Source organism: Sphaeramia orbicularis, chromosome 14 (assembly GCF_902148855.1).
Source record: "Sphaeramia orbicularis chromosome 14, fSphaOr1.1, whole genome shotgun sequence".
Taxonomy (NCBI): domain Eukaryota; kingdom Metazoa; phylum Chordata; class Actinopteri; order Kurtiformes; family Apogonidae; genus Sphaeramia; species Sphaeramia orbicularis.
In genome coordinates, this window is record NC_043970.1 from 23,430,125 (window position 1) to 23,449,725 (window position 19,601).

The window sequence follows — 19,601 nt, forward strand, 5'->3', positions numbered from 1 at the left end:
TGTGTTTCTCAAACCATCCTCATCTGACTTACAAAGCAAAGTTACGAGTATACATAAATGTTTTCTAAATTAAAAGCGAATCAATTATAGCCTAAATAGGCCTAAGAGTAAACTTTTATTGAATTTCTTTATGCAAACCCACGTTTTGCGTCACAGAGTGAGACGAAACAAAATGAAGAGTGACTTGAACAGTTCTAAAACACAACAATGACTGACAACAGTGACTGAAGAGAAAAGCTGGAGAAATGATGACCCATGTTAGCAACAAGGTGCAAAGTCATTCTGTTAGCATCAAGCTGTTAGCACCATCTGTAATATACTGCAGATTTAATTTGTAATATACAAAATATGATAATATTGTAATATAGGGTGTTTAAAAAGTTTTTTTTTAGGGTGGGAGTGGGAAACTGGCCGGATGGTTTGTTGGTCCATTAACTTTTTATTTTTTTATTTTTTTATTTTTTTAATGATAAAGTGGTCCTTGGTGTGAAAAAGTTTGAGAACCCCAGATTTAAACTGATGGTTGTTCAAGAAATGAGAAGCTACTCACTGCATCAGCTGCTGAAACATTTAATCACTGCCATAATTATCCACTGAAAGGCTCTTATCTATTGCTTAGGTTAAATGTAAATGGATTTTCTTCTTTTTTTCCCCTTTTTTTGGCCTGGACAGCGAATATTGAAATAAAATGGTTGGCAACTGCATGCAAATAGTAAAAAAAAAAAAAAAAAGTTACCTAATATGTGTTTTCAAGTCAATTTAGTCCACTCTACTCAGTTAAATAAATCTTGGACAGTGATTGGAGATCTGAGCTGACCTCCTCCATCTCTCATTGGCTGCTTTGATGGCATATTGCAGCGTTGTGCCAGGTTGACCGAGTAGGTCACCCCATCCATCTAGTAAAGATTATCAAAGTGTTGGATGGATGTTAGGTAACATGGGATGCACAAAAACACATTATTCTGAGAATGACATGTTGACATAAAACCTTCCATCTGCAAAAGAGGATATGCTGTTAATACTCTTGGCTTGCATGTGCTGATATGCATTCAGGGTTTGTAGCCTGGATTGTTTTTGCTAAAACATCTGCATTTAATCCCCTTTTTACAATATTAACAGGCTGGTAGTTTATATGTCAAAACATGTTAGGATTCATTTTTAGTATTATAATTTTCATTTAGACATATGAAAGATTCAATTCCTTCACTTTATAAAAAAGAAAATGACATTATGCCTCAATGGAAAACTGGACAATAAATTCTGAATGTGATAAAATGGTAAGTTTCACAGTTTTGTATAGTAACTCGTGGATATTTCGTACTGTGTAGATATTGTATTTGACCAAGACAAAAGGCTGATATGCTAAAAGTGGAAATAATTAATGATTCTAGCACAGAGCACTGACTTAATGGGTATTTAGTTGTTAACTGGGGTACTTTATTCAGATGATAGCTCTTAGCAAGAAATGAAAAGTGATCTTAATGATTATACTTAATTTTTGGCCTAAAATCTAATTATAATGATTGAAACATTTCCTAACCTTGAGACTGAGTAATGTCCCGGGAATCTGCACTTAGCTTTCCTTTGCTACAACTTGGCATGTACTTGTGACTGGAGAAAAGGAAAAAGTAGAACAACCTTTGGCAAAGTGGGTAATGCGATGTCCATTAGGAGATTGATTCGTATCCCGGGATATGGAGATGAATGCATGGCTCAGGATGGTGGAGAATGCATGGCACAGAAACATTAGAAAAGGAGAAAAATACAGTTTCTGTTTTCTCATCGATACAAATTACATTATCTCATCTGCATTTCCTCCACCCCTGCGGGCCCACATCCCTCCTTGGAGACCAAACATTCCCTGTCACCTGTCAATCAAGTCCTGACAGATAGTGACCTTGCTCGGCATTGTTAGAAGCATTTTGAATCGACCTTGCATTTTCAAGCTGTTTCCACTGCTGCTTTCCCTAGCAATTGGCTCGTAAAGGAGGTGCAATGCCAAATAAAATTGGATTGATTGGCTCTAATATTGGTTGATTTATTGGGTTTGAGTCTGAGGGGTGGGGCCACAGATGTTCATAGTTTTTCTGTGCTCACTTGGATTACAAATTCAAAGCATGCAATGATGAAATTATGGACAGGCAGTGAGTGTTTGACATGATGACCCCGATTTATTAAGCTAATCTGGAAGAAAGTTGCACACTTTTCCATTTATTTCTACCAAATTGTATTTATAATACAATTTCTATTGAAAACATTTTGATAAGTGTATCAAAATGAACAGGTTGACTTTGATTATGTTATATCCGGCAAAATGAAAATAGCTTTTTGCTGTGAGAAATACTTGACTGCAGGCCACTGTCATTTAGAAGTACCCACTGTGTAAAGTAAAAGTATGTCAGCATGATTTGTGTCCTTAGATGATACTTCAGGAAGTTTGTTTTGTCCTAAATTACTGCAGAAATTGCAGTCTTTAAATAAGAGGGAGGACGCTAACACGTAAATTAATCTGTAATATTCACGCTTGTTTTTGCGTGGATATTATGCAGGTGGAGGAGCTGGGGTAGAGCAAGACTGATATGAGTGAGCCTGTGTGTGTGTGTGTGTGTGTGGGTGTGTGTGTGTGTCTGTGCGTGTGTTGGCTGGGTTAGCTGTCTAACTCAATCTGTCCAAGCTCATGTTTCTGTCAGGGTTAGCGTAAGCCAGCAGTCAGCTATGTCAGACACTAAATGCCAGTTTCAGGGAACAAAGTCGCTTTATTTTTGCCTCCATTTCATATAGAGCTCAAGGAAAGAAAATCACAGAGAGACGGACGATGATGTTGAGACAGGGGTTACAACTGCATGTGTGGGTGTCAGGAATGAAGATGAAGCAGAGTATTGACGAGAGAAGAACAGTTATACAGCTTTTTTTTTTTTTTTCTCCTTCTACTCAGGGAACACACCACAAAATGTGCTGATGTGCTGTGTTTGAGGATGTGTGGGTGCATGTGACGGGAAGGCTGCACATGTGAGGTTGTTCCTATCAAAGAGACAGAGAACTGTCACAATCTGCACCTTAAGCACTCTCTCTTTCTCCTGCTTTATTCCTGTGCCACTGTCTCTCTGTTTCACCGGGACAGTCAAGATGAGGGAGGTTTTTTTTTTTTTTTTTTTATTTGGGAGGGGGGCTGAACAATAACAAAATTATAGCCCTCGGTGAGCTGTGATTTTGTGAAGTGTCAGTTGCCAATCTCTCTTCCCTCTTCTACATTTTTCTGCTTTTTTTTCAGTCAAGCTCATTCTCGCACATCACAGCCCCTACCTCCACCCCCCCCCCCCACCCCCCGTCTCCCTCACTCCCTTTCGCTCTCTCTCTCTCTCTCTCTCATGAATGTCACCTCTACTGATGGTGGCTGCTGGAATTCACGCACACATACTCTCACAACCACTCGCTGACTTTGGATGGGAGGAGGAGGAAGAGGAGGAGGAGGGAGGAGGGGGGGTTCGGTGAGGACTGTGGGAAAAGAGCATGCCATCGGAGGCAGAAGAGGAATCTCTCTCTGTCTGTGTCCATGTCTCTGCTCTGTTCCCGGCTTCATTCCTACACAGACGCTTGCTGTTCTACCTCTGGATTTAAATCAGCTGGATTACCGCTTGGAATCTCTGCTCATTATTCCATGCTGCCACATTTAGATGGGGGGCAAAGTTGGACCTCCATGGACTGCACAAATGGTGACAAACAGTTTTGCATTTTTAAGAGCTTCCTAGCATTCAAAATGATTTCACTTTACTTCAGTAAAAGTGTTTTTATATGTAAAATACTTTAAATTCCATTACTTTGGTATTGTCTTTTCCAAGTAGGTTACAGTAGATATTTTGCAATTTTTAGAACTTGACAGTTAAGGCACGTTTTAATTTGAAACATGAGTGGGGAAGAAGGGTAGAAATGTCTCCCTCTTCACCTTTTTAAAGTCAGTCTAACCTTGGTCTGTGTCTGTTTTTAAAACTGAAGATGTAACTGCAGAACTTTTTGTGTTCTGTTGGTATCAGTGATTTTCATTTTTTAGCCAGAGTGGAGTCTTTACATTGGACTGCAGGTGAACTTACATTTCTTCCAGTTCTTCCCTCTCCAAGGGAACCCTCAAACTAAACTCTTCCCTGTTAACCCATTTAGCCTCCCGATCTCCCCTGTGGGGGCTTCTCTAAAACGTCCTCTCTACTCTAGTTTTTTTAAGGAAAGCAAAAGCCAAACCACAAAAAAAGGGGGTACTGGGAAGGAAGCCACCCCCCTCCCAAAGGTGAGAGGGGGGGAAGATGGCAGCTCTCGCCAGCTCTCTCATTAGACAGAAACGGGCAGTCAAGGACGACCAAACCAACCGACCGGTAGCCAACAAGCGCAAGCCCTGTCCTAAGAGCAACAAGTCCTTGTGCCAGAAACAGATCCTAGTCTTGATCTCCAAAGTACGGCTATGTGGGGGTCGAAAAGGTCGAAACGACAAAAGACCAGGTGAGTCACTGCTATCACTTACATCCCACCACTTGTTTTTTAACCATTCAGGATATTTTGACATGACAGAAAGCTGAACAAATGTAGAATGTGGTGACTGAAAATGGATAAATAACTTTCAACAGTTTTAATATAGTCTTATATCTTGCAAAACTGACCATTGGGAGTATTTTGTTGATTTTTGTTCATGTTATTTATGTCAGAAGTGAGTGGCCCACTGAAAAATATTATCTGATCACTTAGCTATCACAGTGTTTACCCCCTTTTATCTCAACCTAAACTGGAATTCTCTTAATCTGCATTGCATTCACATCAACCTCATACTGACCCAAAGCTATTTGGTATTAGATGGACAAGTTGTTTGTAGATTTCATAGGTGGTTGTGATAATTGGCACTAATTCACCGACAATCAAAGGTGTATGATCAGATGGTGAACGTCTAAAAGCTGATGTTAAATTGTACAGTAATGCTGTCTTGGTGTCTACTACTGCAACCTCACCAAATGTTGCTGGCAAACTCGTGGGCTGGGTAACTGTTACTGTCAGATTCTCTGCTGCACATTCTCTTTGAGGTCTCATTTGACAATTTTTGTGATGAGGTGCGAACATCACCTCTGGTTTCACCAATGTGTGACTTATCAATGGGAAAGAAAAATGAGAAAAAAATCCTTTTGATATGGTTGGCAGGTGCAGTGTGTGCTGTTCTTTCTGCTTACACATCATATTCTCAGATTCTACAATGTCTTTCTTTCTTTAACTTTTAACTATAGCTCTCATATGGCTGCATTCAGTATTATGTGAAGCTTAAGGTGAAAACAATGTAGTATATTTTCCTTACGTGTCATTGCTGAGTTCTTTAATTCATGAGTGACAAATGTTTCGCTTTATTTTTTGCACAATTAGTGTAGTATGCTTAAGCTAAATTATGCATACTACAGAAATGTCGCTGAACAAACATCCTTCATAAAGAGGCCACATACTTTCATGGCTGATTGGATAAGAAACAGTGAATTTAGAAAGCACCCCCCCCACCCCCTCCCCCTGCAGCTAAAGACTGCATATAAGCAGATTGAACGTGAGAATGATGAGCGATGAGCAACTGTGAGCGAAGCTTTGTGCATGATGAGGACTTTCATTTCATTCTGCACCACTCCATTCACGTAACGTATATCTGCTGTGCTTCAAACATTGTAATTCAGAAACTTTGAAGTCAACCGCATGGCCTGAAGATTGATGTACAGAAGATAAGACAACGTTTTGTATGTAGTGTGAAAATTGCAGAAGGCTTTACATTTCAAAGCTTGATCACCAGACATTTGTTTGGTTTGAGATGTGTAGGTCTAAGTGCCTGTTTATGGCAATGCACCGCATGAAAATGACTTCCTGTGTTGGCTACCGAAAAATTACATATTTTCATTAACATCACATCCACAAATATACATACACCTGCATATCTCAGTCGCTAACATAAAAACTAACAAAAAAAAAAAAATAGACTTATGGCAAAACAAAAACAGTTAATGCTGTAATTTTTATGTTTTTCCCTAATGAATTTAAGAAAATCCACTTTTTTCATATAGTTTATAGTTTCATATAATTTGTCTTGCATAGCAAAACCAGATGAAAACTACTGTGACTCAAGTGCTGACCTGAAATTAAATGCTTGGTGCTAATAATGATGATAATAATAATAATAATAATAATAATAATAATAATAATAATAATAATAATAATGATAATAATAATAATAATAATAATAATAATAATAATAATAATAATAATAAAAGTCTTTTCAGTTCATTATACTAGAGTCTCCATTTTCCAGACTTTTGCTATTGGATATACAGGCTGGGGGAGTGCAGACGTGCACTAGCTTCAGGCATTTGTTTTCAAACTAAATAAAATATATTATATATAATATTAAATAATTTTTTGCATGCACCTGTTGCCTTTACAGAGAAAGGTGGAGCAACAGGTGAACAATGGTAATTATGGCTGAGGTATGATTCTTTATCATTTATTTACCTGTTTTTAAATCTCTTCTTAAAACCCTCCTATTCTCCTTGGCCTTTTAACACTTGTGCAATGTCGACATTTTGTTTCTGTTTTTATATTTTAACTTGTTTTATTTATCTATTTTTATTTGATTTTAATGTTTTTAATGCTTTATTAATTTTTATTGGGCTTTTAGTCTTCTATACAGCACTTTGGTCCACTGTGGTTGTTTTAAAGAGCTTTATAAATAAAGTTGGATTGGATTTTCTAATTATTATTGTTTTATTAATTTTACACATTCAATGGGTGATTAGTTAAATTCTCTTCAGGACCATGATCAATCTGCTGAACCCAGGTCCATTCCATAACATTTTTCAATGGTCTGTTGCCCCCCTGCAGACCTTTAGAGGATTTAAACTATTCTCAGCAAAGCTATGCAGATGTATTTATGGGAAAATACTAGAGGATTAGTGATAAATGTGGAGAAATTCTTAGAAACAAGCTGGGAACCATATTAGGACAAAGTCAGTGTTTAGTAATATCCAAAAGGCAAACCAACACATTTGTTAGATGCAAAGTACAGAATTAGACAGCATAACTAACACACATAATCACATTTATTTATGTTTATCTAGCTACAGTTTCAGGGGGAGATTTCCATCTGTTCTATGTTCCTGGTATTACAGAGGTTTAGGGCTCCAACAATTAACCACAATGTTTTCAGTTCAACCCCAGATCCATGTGAGCTTAGTGCATGTCATTGCCTGTCTCTCTACCCTTGTTTCCTCTCCTCTGTGCTGTGTACTTTTAAATCACTGAACAAAACACCTCTGTTCTGCAATATATCCTAACATGCACCAGCTGTGTGGACTTCTATTGACTCTGCCTTGCAGAAAATGCAATCATATGCAACTAAACTGTAACCACAATTGTTTTTTTTTTTTTTTTCATAAATATAATGCCAAACCATCCCACATTGATTCCATGTAAGAATTAAATGTTGAATTGACAAAATGTTTATCCTAAACATGCAAGTGTTCACATTATTCTGCCAAAGGAGCCACTAGTCACTTTTCCATTGACCATCAAATTGCATGAATATAACTTGCGCATAAAAATTTGCCTAATGGAAAAAACGACAATTTTGCCAAAACTCTAATTTTTTTGTGCTGGAAAGAGGTGGTTTTTCTGGCGTAGCGAAATTGGTATATCATGCAAAACTGCAATGGAAAGACCTTTTTCCGCAACTAGAGTCACACGAATTAAAAAAATACAGATGTTGTTGACAGATGTTATAACAAGTGAAGAAGAAGAGTTTTAAAAGAAACATGATGCGATATGTGTGGACACACCAGGAAACTGAATCATTTTAAAATTTAGTATGGGATAGAGGGGTAATATATAATAATAATGACTATATCTGTAAATCAACATGATATTTATGTTCGTTGTCATGTTTATGGAATGACTTCTCATGTCATCTTGCGATAATAAGTAAACAAATCATCGCATTTGTGATTTAATGGAAAAACCGTCATTAGGCACTTCTGTTATTTCGACATTTAGTAAATATCGATAAAGTTTTGTACATATGTCCAATGGAAAAGCCACTGCTGATGTGATTAGCCATATCAGCTGATTTTTACAAAACCTGTATTACACTTTTTTTTATTTTTATTGTTAGGTTTCGTCACTGGAATCACTTGGTTAGAGAAACCAGGGACTTGCTGATACAGACACCATATGAAGGTGTCGTGTATTTATTTAATCAATTCCACAATGTTTTCCTACAGCACTTTTATTGCCAAACTGTGATATTAAACTTTTAAGTTAGTCTTAACTAGATGTACTTCTTTATGTCTATATTCACATTTAAAGCAAAACATAATCTTTTCCTAATCCTAAAAAGTATTTTTATTCCTTAATCCTAAATATTTACAGGAGTCAGGATGCAAACTTCAGTGTCTGGTGACAATGTTGTGGATTTTGTATATCTGACATCTACCCCATCTAAGGTCCTGCACATTGTGGAAAGACAAAAACAATTTACAGATGCTTCTGTGACAAATTACTTTTTCTTGCAATAAAGTCAAGTTGCTGATTACATTTGTAATAAATGCAATATGGGTGACATTATGTTTATTACAAAACATAATTGGATTTGCGATTTAGCATCATTTCTGTTGCCTGTAGACATAGATGTCAGTGTTGCCATCTAAAGGCAGAGGAAATAATGTGCCATTTTAGCTCTTGCACCACCCACAGATAATGGGTCATCAAGTTCTTTGAATCTGAACCAAGCTTATTGATAGGAGATTAAGCTTGTGCTTTTATGCAGTAGAAGTACATGTCTTTTATAACATGTGCATCATTTGAACAAGATAATAACTTGCTACCATGAAATATGTTTACCCCACACTAGGCAGCCATGGCTGTGCTCTGCATATTATTTTCCTGTTTTGCTTTGTGAAAATTGGAGACTTTTCCAGAGCTGTCATATTAGCATCAGACCAACACATGTAAGCTATATTTATTACTGCCATAAAGCAATGGGCTACTGGAATAATAAGGATGGACATAAACCCTGACGCTCATGCATATGGTTGTCATAAACCTCACACAAAATGAAATCCATGACTTTACCTTCTCCCATTTCTTGATCATACTCCTCTAGCTGTCCTACAAACACTTTACAAGGCTGCCTTTCAAGTCAGAGTTAACCACAAAAAAAAAAAAAAAAAAAAAAAAAAAAAATCTCCCTCTGCTACTGTCGATGATCTGTACTGTTGCCCTCGTTTCGGATCAATTTGGCTCATTAATGTATAGCGATTAATCAATAATCACCCTCTTAGTTTGTTCAAGGTTAAATCTGACTTGCAAAGAGGAGGGGTGGTATTGAACAGCCCTCCCCCGTGTATCACACTTAGCACCTTTCTCTTAGATCAAATGAAAAAACAATCTTAGATATTTACACATACCCCTGAGCGAAGGAAAATACCACTGCGCTTTGCAATAAAATAAATGCACATATGCATTCAAAATAGCAACTCGGCCTCTAATCACCGCTGCACAAATGCATGCAAATATAGTGCAGACCTAGACATCTTGAGGCATTGAGTGGGCTGTTTGGCATGGTGCTACAATGTAGTATGTTGTCAGAGTAAGCATCCAAGGGGCCAGTCGACAGTTGGAGCACAAATCTAGGCCCCGGCTGGCAAGCAGCAGACCGGGTTACAAGGAGAGATTCAGCAGAGGATAGCATTAAGCTGACCCCAAGAGATCAGGGCTGCAAACTCGCTTACTCAACAACACCTGATCAGACAATGCAGTGTTAGGTAGCTTCTCATCAGAACTTTACTGACTGTGACAGGGGTCAGAGAGAGACAGAGAGAGAGAGAGAGAGAGAGGGAGAGAGAGAATGGGAGGGTGTTCTGAGGTAAACAGACGCTAAAAGGGAAAAGTAAAGATATGAATGATTACAGAGCAAATTGTGTCAAAAGGTGGAGGTGGAGGATGATGATGATGATGATGATGATGATGGGGGAGCACGTACAGTTCATAAAGAGGTAATCAAAAACAGAGGAAGGGAAGTAAGTAGAAATAGCAGTGAAGATTAAAGTAAAGGTGGGTGGGACTGAAAAGAGGCTGTGAATCAGCCTGTCATAGAGGCAGCATGTGGAGAAGCAGATGAGATGGGAAGTCATGGGGCTGGATATTAACTGTCTTTGCAAAGCTTCCTCCAGACACGAAGCTCTTCTCTTGTTTAATAATCTGTCTAGAAAGTGGGTTGCCTGTAATTGAAAGCTTTTCTCTTATTATTTAATGCTTATGTGTTGTTTTGTTTGGTTCAATTTGAGTGGGTGGGTCGGTCTGTATGTGCCACTTCAACGGTTTCTCTGTTGTCCTGTAACTCATGCATTAACAGAGTTTGGAAAGTTCTCACTTGGAAGGGGCATATGTTTTTAATTAATTCATATAGGTTAATTAGCACGTAGGTGTGAATGTGAGAGTGAATGGTTGTTTGTCTATATACAAACTAAAGACATGTCCAGAGTGTACCATAGGTAGCCGGGTTAAGCTCCTGCACCCAGTGAACCTCATGAGGAATAAGCGGTTCACAAAAATGGATGGATGTATATATTTAATCTGTTAGCATGTTGGATGTCTGAATTAAACGTGGTTGAATTTCGAACTGTGAGATCAACGGTTGTTACTAATCCCTGTGTGTTAAAAGCTCAGGCTTCAGCTGGGTCTTCCTGTAAGACACTGTGGAAGGTTATTCATGCTTTCCTCGCTTATATTCAGGGTGAAATTCAGGTTCAAACATGAACAAAGTTACAATATCGATTTGTTTTGATAGCCTATGGAACTGGTGAAGGACAGTGTGGTTCTGACGCATAGACGGTATATTGTTTGAGGACAGAGGAACTGTTTCTGAACTTCAGTTACGACACCAATGCGATTTGGCTGACACCATATTGACTTTTTGGAGAGAGAAGAGTCTGAATTTGAACAAGAGAGGCAAAGCTATGGCAGTCCAAGGGGTAAGGGGTGAGCTAATGCTAAGTGCCTCACCTTAATGACTTTGTAAAATGTTAAACTTCATTAAACAAAGTCATTTCTGAGCCCTGTCAGTGGAACTGATTGACCACAAGTACAGTCGAGTTGTCTGTCATTGAAAAAAATGTGTTTTATTAAAGAGATGGAAACACAAAACGTCTGACCCAGCAGCTGAGTCATATCAACCTGTCAACTGAAGTCAGACAGGAAAGACATAAAAACCTGCCATTTATCCTGCAGCCTTATTAACCCATAAAGACACAGTGGTACATTTGTGGCAGTTCCAAAATATTTTTTTCTGTATATTCTCTCTATTATTATTACTATATTTATCACAATTTATTATGACATAATGCTCAGTATTTTGCATTTTTCAGTGAACACTAGGTATTTTTCTACATTTATTTTACTGATCATGTAGATGTTTGTAAAAGTTCAGATAAAAATTGAGGGTTATTATACCAGAAACAGAGAAAACTGAAGACAAAGTGACTTTTCCTGTAAAATCTATCATTAACTGAACATAAACCCAGTGAGTCCATCCACTGTCATTGATCCAACTCCACGGGTTTTACTGGTGAATCAATGTTGTAGAAGATGACGGTGTTTCCACGGTAACTATGGAGCCTCTGAACATCCAAACGGGTCATATCTGATTACCATGAAAAGATGACAAACTGCATTTTACACTAATTATTTACATGTATTGATAGAATTAGTGGTTCAGAGGTTATTAAACATTTTAGATCAGTAGATGGTTTTGGTCGTTAGTGGCTGTTTGGGTCTTTATGGGTTAATGGAGAAAAATTTAAAGATGGAACAGATCACTAATTAGAATAAAAAATAAAACAGATGAGACTGGAATGACTCATGTAGAAAAAAATTACTAACACAGTATTGTTAGAGAGAAGTTCAACGTAAGTCTAAGAAATCAAGGTTTTTTGCAGCCAACCCTAGTGGCCGAATGTGGTATTACAACGTTAAAGATACTTTTGCATTGGCTTCATTTTCCAGCTCAGGTCCTTGCATTGTGTTCTAACCTATTAGAAAGGTTAAAAGGTTAACATTCTTTATTATCCCCATAGGGCATAGGTGTCAAACATGTGGCCCGGGGCCAAAACCGGCCCGCAAAAGGTTCCAATCTGGCCCGTGGGATGAATTTGCAAGTAAAATAATGGCATAATAACCTAAAAATAATGACTCCAAATATTCATTTTGGTTTAATATGAAAAATAATATTATATTATACCTATAAATAATGACAACTTCAATTTTTTTTATTTGTTGTAGTACAATAAATAATATTAAATTAAGAAAATGTGTACATTTACAAACTATCTGATGATGAAATGTGAATAACTTGAACAAATATGAACAACCTGAATTGTCTAAAGAAAATTAAGTGTAATTTTAACAATACTTTGCCTGTTACTAAATGTTTAGTGTCTTTGTAAATCTGATCTGTAACACACATGTATAAATGAGAAGTTGAAGCAGAATATTGTGAAAATTGCACATATTTTTCTTTAGAAATTTCCATTTTTTCAGGGTATTCAAGTCTTTTTTGTTCAGATAGTTTGTAATTGTAAAAATATTTTCATTATTTAATGTGTTTTTTTTGCACTAAAACAAACAGAAAAGTTCGGAGTTGTCATTATTTATTGGCTATCATGCTATTATTTTACTGGTCTGGCCCACTTCAGATCAAATTTGGCTTAATGTGGCCCCTGAACAAAAATGAGTTTGACACCTCTGCCATAGGGAAATTTGGTCTCTGCATTTTTCCCACTGTAACACATACACACACAGTATCTAGCTTTAGCATTAATACAGTAGAAACAGTGAGCTGCACTGAGGGTGCTTAGGGACTAATCCCAGATCTTCATCAGCACTGACAAAACTAACAAATCTACCTATATGTACATGCTTTGTTTTTGTTTTTTTGCACACATTTCCCATATGCTGGACCAAGGAAGGTTTTGTAGAAACTGGCTGATCAAAACATAGTTGGCTTTTTCTGGAGAGGTTCAGAATGAAGAGGTGCAATACATGCTAGGACAAGAAAAATAAAGAAATGTGTCTAATCTATTGCAGTACAGGTTTGCATTTAAAATACAGACAAGAAAATATGCATGATGGGTTCTTTTGTAAACTTCTTCGCCACTCAACAACATGTCCCCATACCAAAACAGTCACTCATAAAATGACAACACAATACCATGAAATATGTTAAAACAGGATTCCTACAGGTTTCTACAAATTAAATGTAAGACTTTTTAAGACTACTTAGAACAAAATTCAATATCCATTTCATGGCCAAACTGGCAAAAAGTCCTGACTCCTGGAATTAAGAAAAATGTATTTATTTACTCCAATGCCTTGATTCCCATCGTTCAGTCATTTCTCACCAGGGGCTGCAAAGTTAGCGATAACTGGTTCCTAATTTCAGCATAAATTGTCAGGTTGGAACAGATGGAACTGAGTCGACTAACGTTACTGTCTTTGCAGCTTGGACATTTCCCAGACATATTTAAACACAATACAGTGAACAAGTTTATGGCAACATAACTTAAGACCTACCATATCAAATTTAATACCTATTAAAGATTTTTTTAAGGTATTAAATGCAGATTTGGAAATCTAAGACTTTTAAGACTTGTTAAGACCCTGTGGGAACTCTGTAAAAACATGACATTTACATACTTGAGGCATTTTGGCTTTAACAGTACCTCCATGGTTAAGGTTTAGATGCAAAAATAACTTGAATAACACTTACTTTTTACATAACAAACATTGCCTCATGTAATAAATTTTTTCCTACATGCATCCCCTACAAAAACTGATCAGTATGGTAGCATTTCTGGTGAGCTTTAGTGGGTTCGTCTTTGCATGTAAAATTGCCACGCACTTATGTGATATTTTACAAAGCTCTATTTTTGTGTGTGAGTTTTGAGGTAAATGTATTCCTTTGCTAACCTTAGTAAAACCTGAGTATCTAACAATAATAATAATACATATACTCAAGCAAGACTAATGTTCAGAAGCTTTACACTATAAACAAGAGTTGGTGATTGGTGGCTTTTGAGGTCAGTTCTGGAGATTTTCAGCTTTGAGCAACCCTCGTTTCATCAAATGGATCTAAATATCTGGTACCAAATGATAAAGGGTACAGCTGTCTATGTGTACGAGTAGGTGATCCGGGTCATCCCTTTAACTCTGCACAAGATCAAGACACCAGATTACACCACAGTGAAACAAGACTTTGGGCTGTAATCTTACTGACTTTCTCATGTAGAGTAAAAGCCCACCAGAGATTAAGGGATTTATTTAATTTATTTTAATTTTAGGAGTTTATCTAACTGTGTCTCTGGGCTGCAGAAGCTTCTTGACACCCAACAAATAAAGTCACAGTAGGGGGATCAGTGTCTTTTTATTTAGAGTTCAAGATCAGGCCTGGTTGGTGAAGAGGAGAGAAGATATTTGGCTGGAGAGAAGCTGTTGACAGTGGCACTGAGGCAGCAGATGGATGTGTATGCAATAAAACACCCCTTTGTTGCCTGTTGTCCTGAAGATACCACCTTAACCTCCCACACATATCTGCTAAATTAAATCTGTGGATGCCTTGATTAAACCTGACAAGGACAGATTGAATTTAACCTCTAACAACAGAAAGACAGTGAGGATGGAGGACACCTATAGAGGCAATGATGAGGAGAAAGGAGAGGGACTGTAGAGAATATGAATGGGTGACGTACTCCATGAGACACAGGTGCTTAAAGTCTGCTAATCAGACAACAACAATATGGGTGCTTCTATGAAAACGGGTTCATTTTGGTACCTGGTCCAATAATAAAAGAGAAATGTAGACATATTTCCCCCAGGATGCACCTAAGGATAAATAAAAAAAAAACAAAAACCCACATACATATATATATATATATATATATATATATATATATATATATATATATATATATATATATATATATATATATATATATTATATATATACATATATATATATATATATATATATATATATATACACACACACACACACACACACACACATATATATATATATATATATATATATATATATATATATATATATATATATATATATATATATATATATATATATATATACAGTACAGGCCAAAAGTTTGGACACACCTTCTCATTCTTCGCATTTTCTTTATTTTCATGACTGTTTTCATTGTAGATCCTCACTGAAGGCATCAAAACTATGAATGAACACATATGGAATTATGTACTTAACAAAAAAGTGTGAAATAACTGAAAACATCTCTTATATTCTAGTCTCTTCAAAGTAGCCACCCTTAGCTCTGATGACTGCTTTGCACACTCTTGGCATTCTCTTGATGAGCTTCCAGAGGTAGTCACCTGAAATGGTTTCCCAACAGTCTTGAAGAAGTTCCCAGAGATGCTTAGCACTTGTTGGTCCTTTTGCCTTCACTCTGCGGTCCAGCTCAACCAAACCATCTCGGCTGGGTTCAAGTCTGGTGACTGTGGAGGCCAGGTCATCTGGCGCAGCACTCCATCACTCTCCTTCCTGGTCAGATATCCCTTACACAGCCTGGAGGTGTGTTTGGGGTCATTGTCCTGTTGAAAAATAAATGATGGTCCAACTAAACGCAGACCGAATGGAATGGCATGTCACTTCAGGATGCTGTGGTAGCCATGCTGCTTCACGTTGCCTTTAATCTTGAATAAATCCCCAACAGTGTCACCAGCAAAGCACCCCCACACCATCACACCTCCTCCTCCATGCTTCACGGTGGGAACCAGGCATGTAGCATCCATCCGTTCACCTTTTCTGCGTCGCACAAAGACATGGCGGTTGGATCCAAAGATCTGAAATTTGGACTCATCAGACCAAAGCACAGATTTCCACTGGTCTAATGTCCATTCCTTGTGTTTCTTGGCCCAAATAAATCTCTTGTGTTTGTTGCCTCTCCTTAGCAGTGGTTTCCTAGCAGCTGTTTGACCATGAAGACCTGATTGGCGCAGTCTCCTCTTAACAGTTGTTGTAGAGATGTGTCTGCTGCTAGAGCTCTGTGTGGTATTCATCTGGTCTCTGATCTGAGCTGCTGTTAATTTGCGATTTCTGAGGCTGGTGACTCGCATGAACTTATCTTCAGCATCAGAGGTGACTCTTGGTCTTCCTTTCCTGGGGCGGTCCTCATGTGAGCCAGTTTCGTTGGAGCACTTGATGGTTTTTGCGACTGCACTTGGGGACACATTCAAAGTTTTTGCAATTTTCCGGACTGACTGACCTTCATTTCTTAAAGTAATGATGGCCACTTGTTTCTCTTTACTTAGCTGATTGGTTCTCGCCATAATATGTATTCTAACAGTTGTCTAGTAGGGCTGTCAGCTGTGCATCAACCTGACTTCTGTACAACACAACTGATGGTCCCAACCCCATCAATAAGGCAAGAAATTCCACTAAGTAACCCTGATGAGGCACACCTGTGAAGTGGAAACCATTTCAGGTGACTACCTCTGGAAGCTCATCAAGAGAATGCCAAGAGTGTGCAAAGCAGTCATCAGAGCTAAGGGTGGCTACTTTGAAGAAACTAGAATATAAGAGATGTTGTCAGTTATTTCACACTTTTTTGGTAAGTACATAATTCCACATGTGTTCATTCATAGTTTTGATGCCTTCAGTGAGGCTCTACAATGAAAATAGTCATGAAAATAAAGAAAATGCGAAGAATGAGAAGGTGTGTCCAAACTTTTGGCCTGTACTGTATATATATATATATATATATATATATATATATATATATATATATATATATATATATATATATTCTTGCTCTGAGCCATCCCAAAATTTATGAATTTTTAATAAAATATTGGGGCCAAAAATAGGACCAAAATTAGGACAGGAAAAACTACCTAGGTGTCAGTGCATTTGAGCTGGAAAACATGGCTTGAAATGGTCTTATATACTGCTATAAATAAAGACACTGTGTTAAATTTGATGATCCAAGTGGTTTTTCTAACCCAGACATGTGGGTTTTTCATGAATCAGCAGTCTCATTCCAGGTTTCATGTGTAACCCATCGTGTCCACTCACATTACACGCAGAACCTGCCCATTTAAACACAGATAAATCATGAATTATTTTACAACATTTTTGTGAAACACTCTGTCTTGCATAATTAATTCAATTCCCAAAATGTACCTGTGAGAGAATAAAGAGATATTCAAAAAAATAGTAGTGCATATTTTTTGTATCCTGTTGACTGTGTTACAAGTGGATTTTTGTATAAAAATAATATAAAAACGGGTTTTATCTGAAAAAATGTTTCTCTTTTATCTCAGTAAGTATTTATTTTTTAAAACAGACCCAAAGTGCTTCCAAACTTGCTTCAAAACATTAGTCTACATCTTGTTTGAATTTTTAGCCCCATGTCCTGTTTTTAGGGACCAGTTTCATAGAAGCACCCTTATATACACAAGTATTTACTGTAGCAAGAATAGGATACCAAATTATTTATTAATTGAGTGTTGATTTATTGATTAATTTAATTATAGATTTATAACCAAACTTAAACTTAAATCAACTCAAAACAATAATTTGGAAATCTTGCATAGGTTGATAGTTCGTTGACTGCACAGATGAACCCATGTGTGAATAATAGTACACAAAGCACAACTGAGGCAATGGATTTATATACATATAAATACTTTATTAACTAAACTAAGACACACAAATAACCTAAAGACAAGAGACAAATACAACCAAAGGAGCAGGAGATTATGGACAGGAGAATATGTAGATTAAGCTGGCAGACAGCTATATTCAAGATATTATAATGTTAGTGAGGTTACGTTGAGGTAAACCTACTTAAATTGGAATAACACCAACTCAGATAAATCAGGAGCAAGTTTTCTTACAAGTTGTTGCGGTGCGGATGCAGCAACTGGCATGGCCTTGACGGCGGATGGATGAAGTCTTCTGACGTAGTTCGAAGCAGGAACAGGCTGTGAAGCGACGTGCTTGCGCTGGAGGCCTGAAGGTCTGGAGTTCTGAAGTTCTGAAGCTCTGAAGTTCTGAAGTTCTGCTGGCTGGAGGAGGTTCACAGCTGGCTCTGGCGGCTGGTTCTGGAAAGCTCACCAGGAGAAGTGGAGAACAGCGAAGATGATAAAGCTCTTTGGAGAGCTTAGAGGATAGAACAGCTCTGAGAGCCAAGGAGATGGTCAAGACTCCTTGGAGAAAGCTCTCTGCTCTTAGGTGAGAGCCCAGAAGATGGTGGAGATAGCTCTTTGCGTAGGTGAGAGCAGCGAGGGTGGAAAAAGCTCTTCTCTTTGCGTAGGTGAGAGCAGCGAGGGTGGAAAAAGCTCTTTGCGTAGGTGAGAGCAGCGAGGGTGGAAAAAGCTCTGCTGAAAAGTTGGTTTCATTTACTTTTATAGTTTGTCCAAAAACCAGCTTGCCACGCCTTCCTCGTGCATATAGATGAGTTATCGATGCCTTGGGGCGTTGCCTTCTTTGTCTGTTTTCGGCGGGAAAACGCCTCCTTTTGCCGGTCATTTACATATTTCAGAGTATCATCTCTCTCTCCCCCCCTTAGGAGAGGGAGAGAGGACCTCATGCAGACTTGTAAGAAAACTTCTCCCAACCTTAAATAAGATCCTGAAATAAGATCCTTAAACTTTGTACATCACCTGTAACCTCACTTAAGCATCAGTAAAATAATAGCATGATTATTCAGACATGCTATAAGCAGTGATACTCTTACTTTCACATAATTTACCGTGAACATGATCAGGACACACATATGTGAAACCACAGGTCAGGCAAATGGCTTAAGTATTACATGCATAAAAGAGTTAACGTGCTGAGTTAATCAACATTAACACATAATGTAATACATTATTAACATGGCACATATAGGGATTTTATCATTCAGTCCTTTGTTCGTTTCTGGGTTCATCTTCACCTCTGGATGAGCACATAATGAAACACAGATGTTGAGAGGACAACAGTCACTAAGTGTAAGCAAGTTCCATTAGGCTCATTCCTTAAGATCATCTGTCTTCGTAAATGTCATTTGCAAAGGATGTCCGGGCATTGACCTGCTAAACAACCAATCAGCATGGTTGTTCAGGAATTTGGTTTGACACGGAGAGGAAGATAATATAATTTATAATTCTGTTTTTGAGTCTGTTCACTCACTCCACCGTCATCCGGCTACATTACGTTACATTGATCACTACATGGAATCTGGAGTGTATGCGTGTATATTTCTGAAAACCCTATAGAAATAAGTGGCTGCAGCATTTCCTGTAAAATTACAGTGTTTAAACTAGTGAAAACCTGTTTAACAATGCAAACACCTACAGTAGAACCACTGAAAACAGTCCAATTCAAGGTATACAGTTTGTTTTTGTTTATCTTTCCACATTTCCACATCTTTTTGGCAAACAAATAGTGTATGTTTAGAACCAGGCTTTAGATATTTTTGCTGTGGCATTTATTTTCAGAATGCAGATTAGCACTTCACAATAAGGATTCTATCAAA

General features: G+C 37.6%; 1 protein-coding gene across 1 annotated transcript in view; it reads left to right on the top strand.

The window, feature by feature from the left end:
* The first annotated feature begins 3,476 nt into the window (after positions 1 to 3,476).
* Positions 3,477 to 19,601, top strand: part of fgf11b (fibroblast growth factor 11b) — a 41,275-nt gene continuing 25,150 nt past the window's right edge. Inside the window, exon 1 of the mRNA XM_030154100.1 lies at positions 3,477 to 4,488. Coding sequence (XP_030009960.1) covers positions 4,296 to 4,488 — 193 coding nt within the window. The 5' untranslated portion in view covers positions 3,477 to 4,295. The remainder of the gene's footprint in view (positions 4,489 to 19,601) is intronic.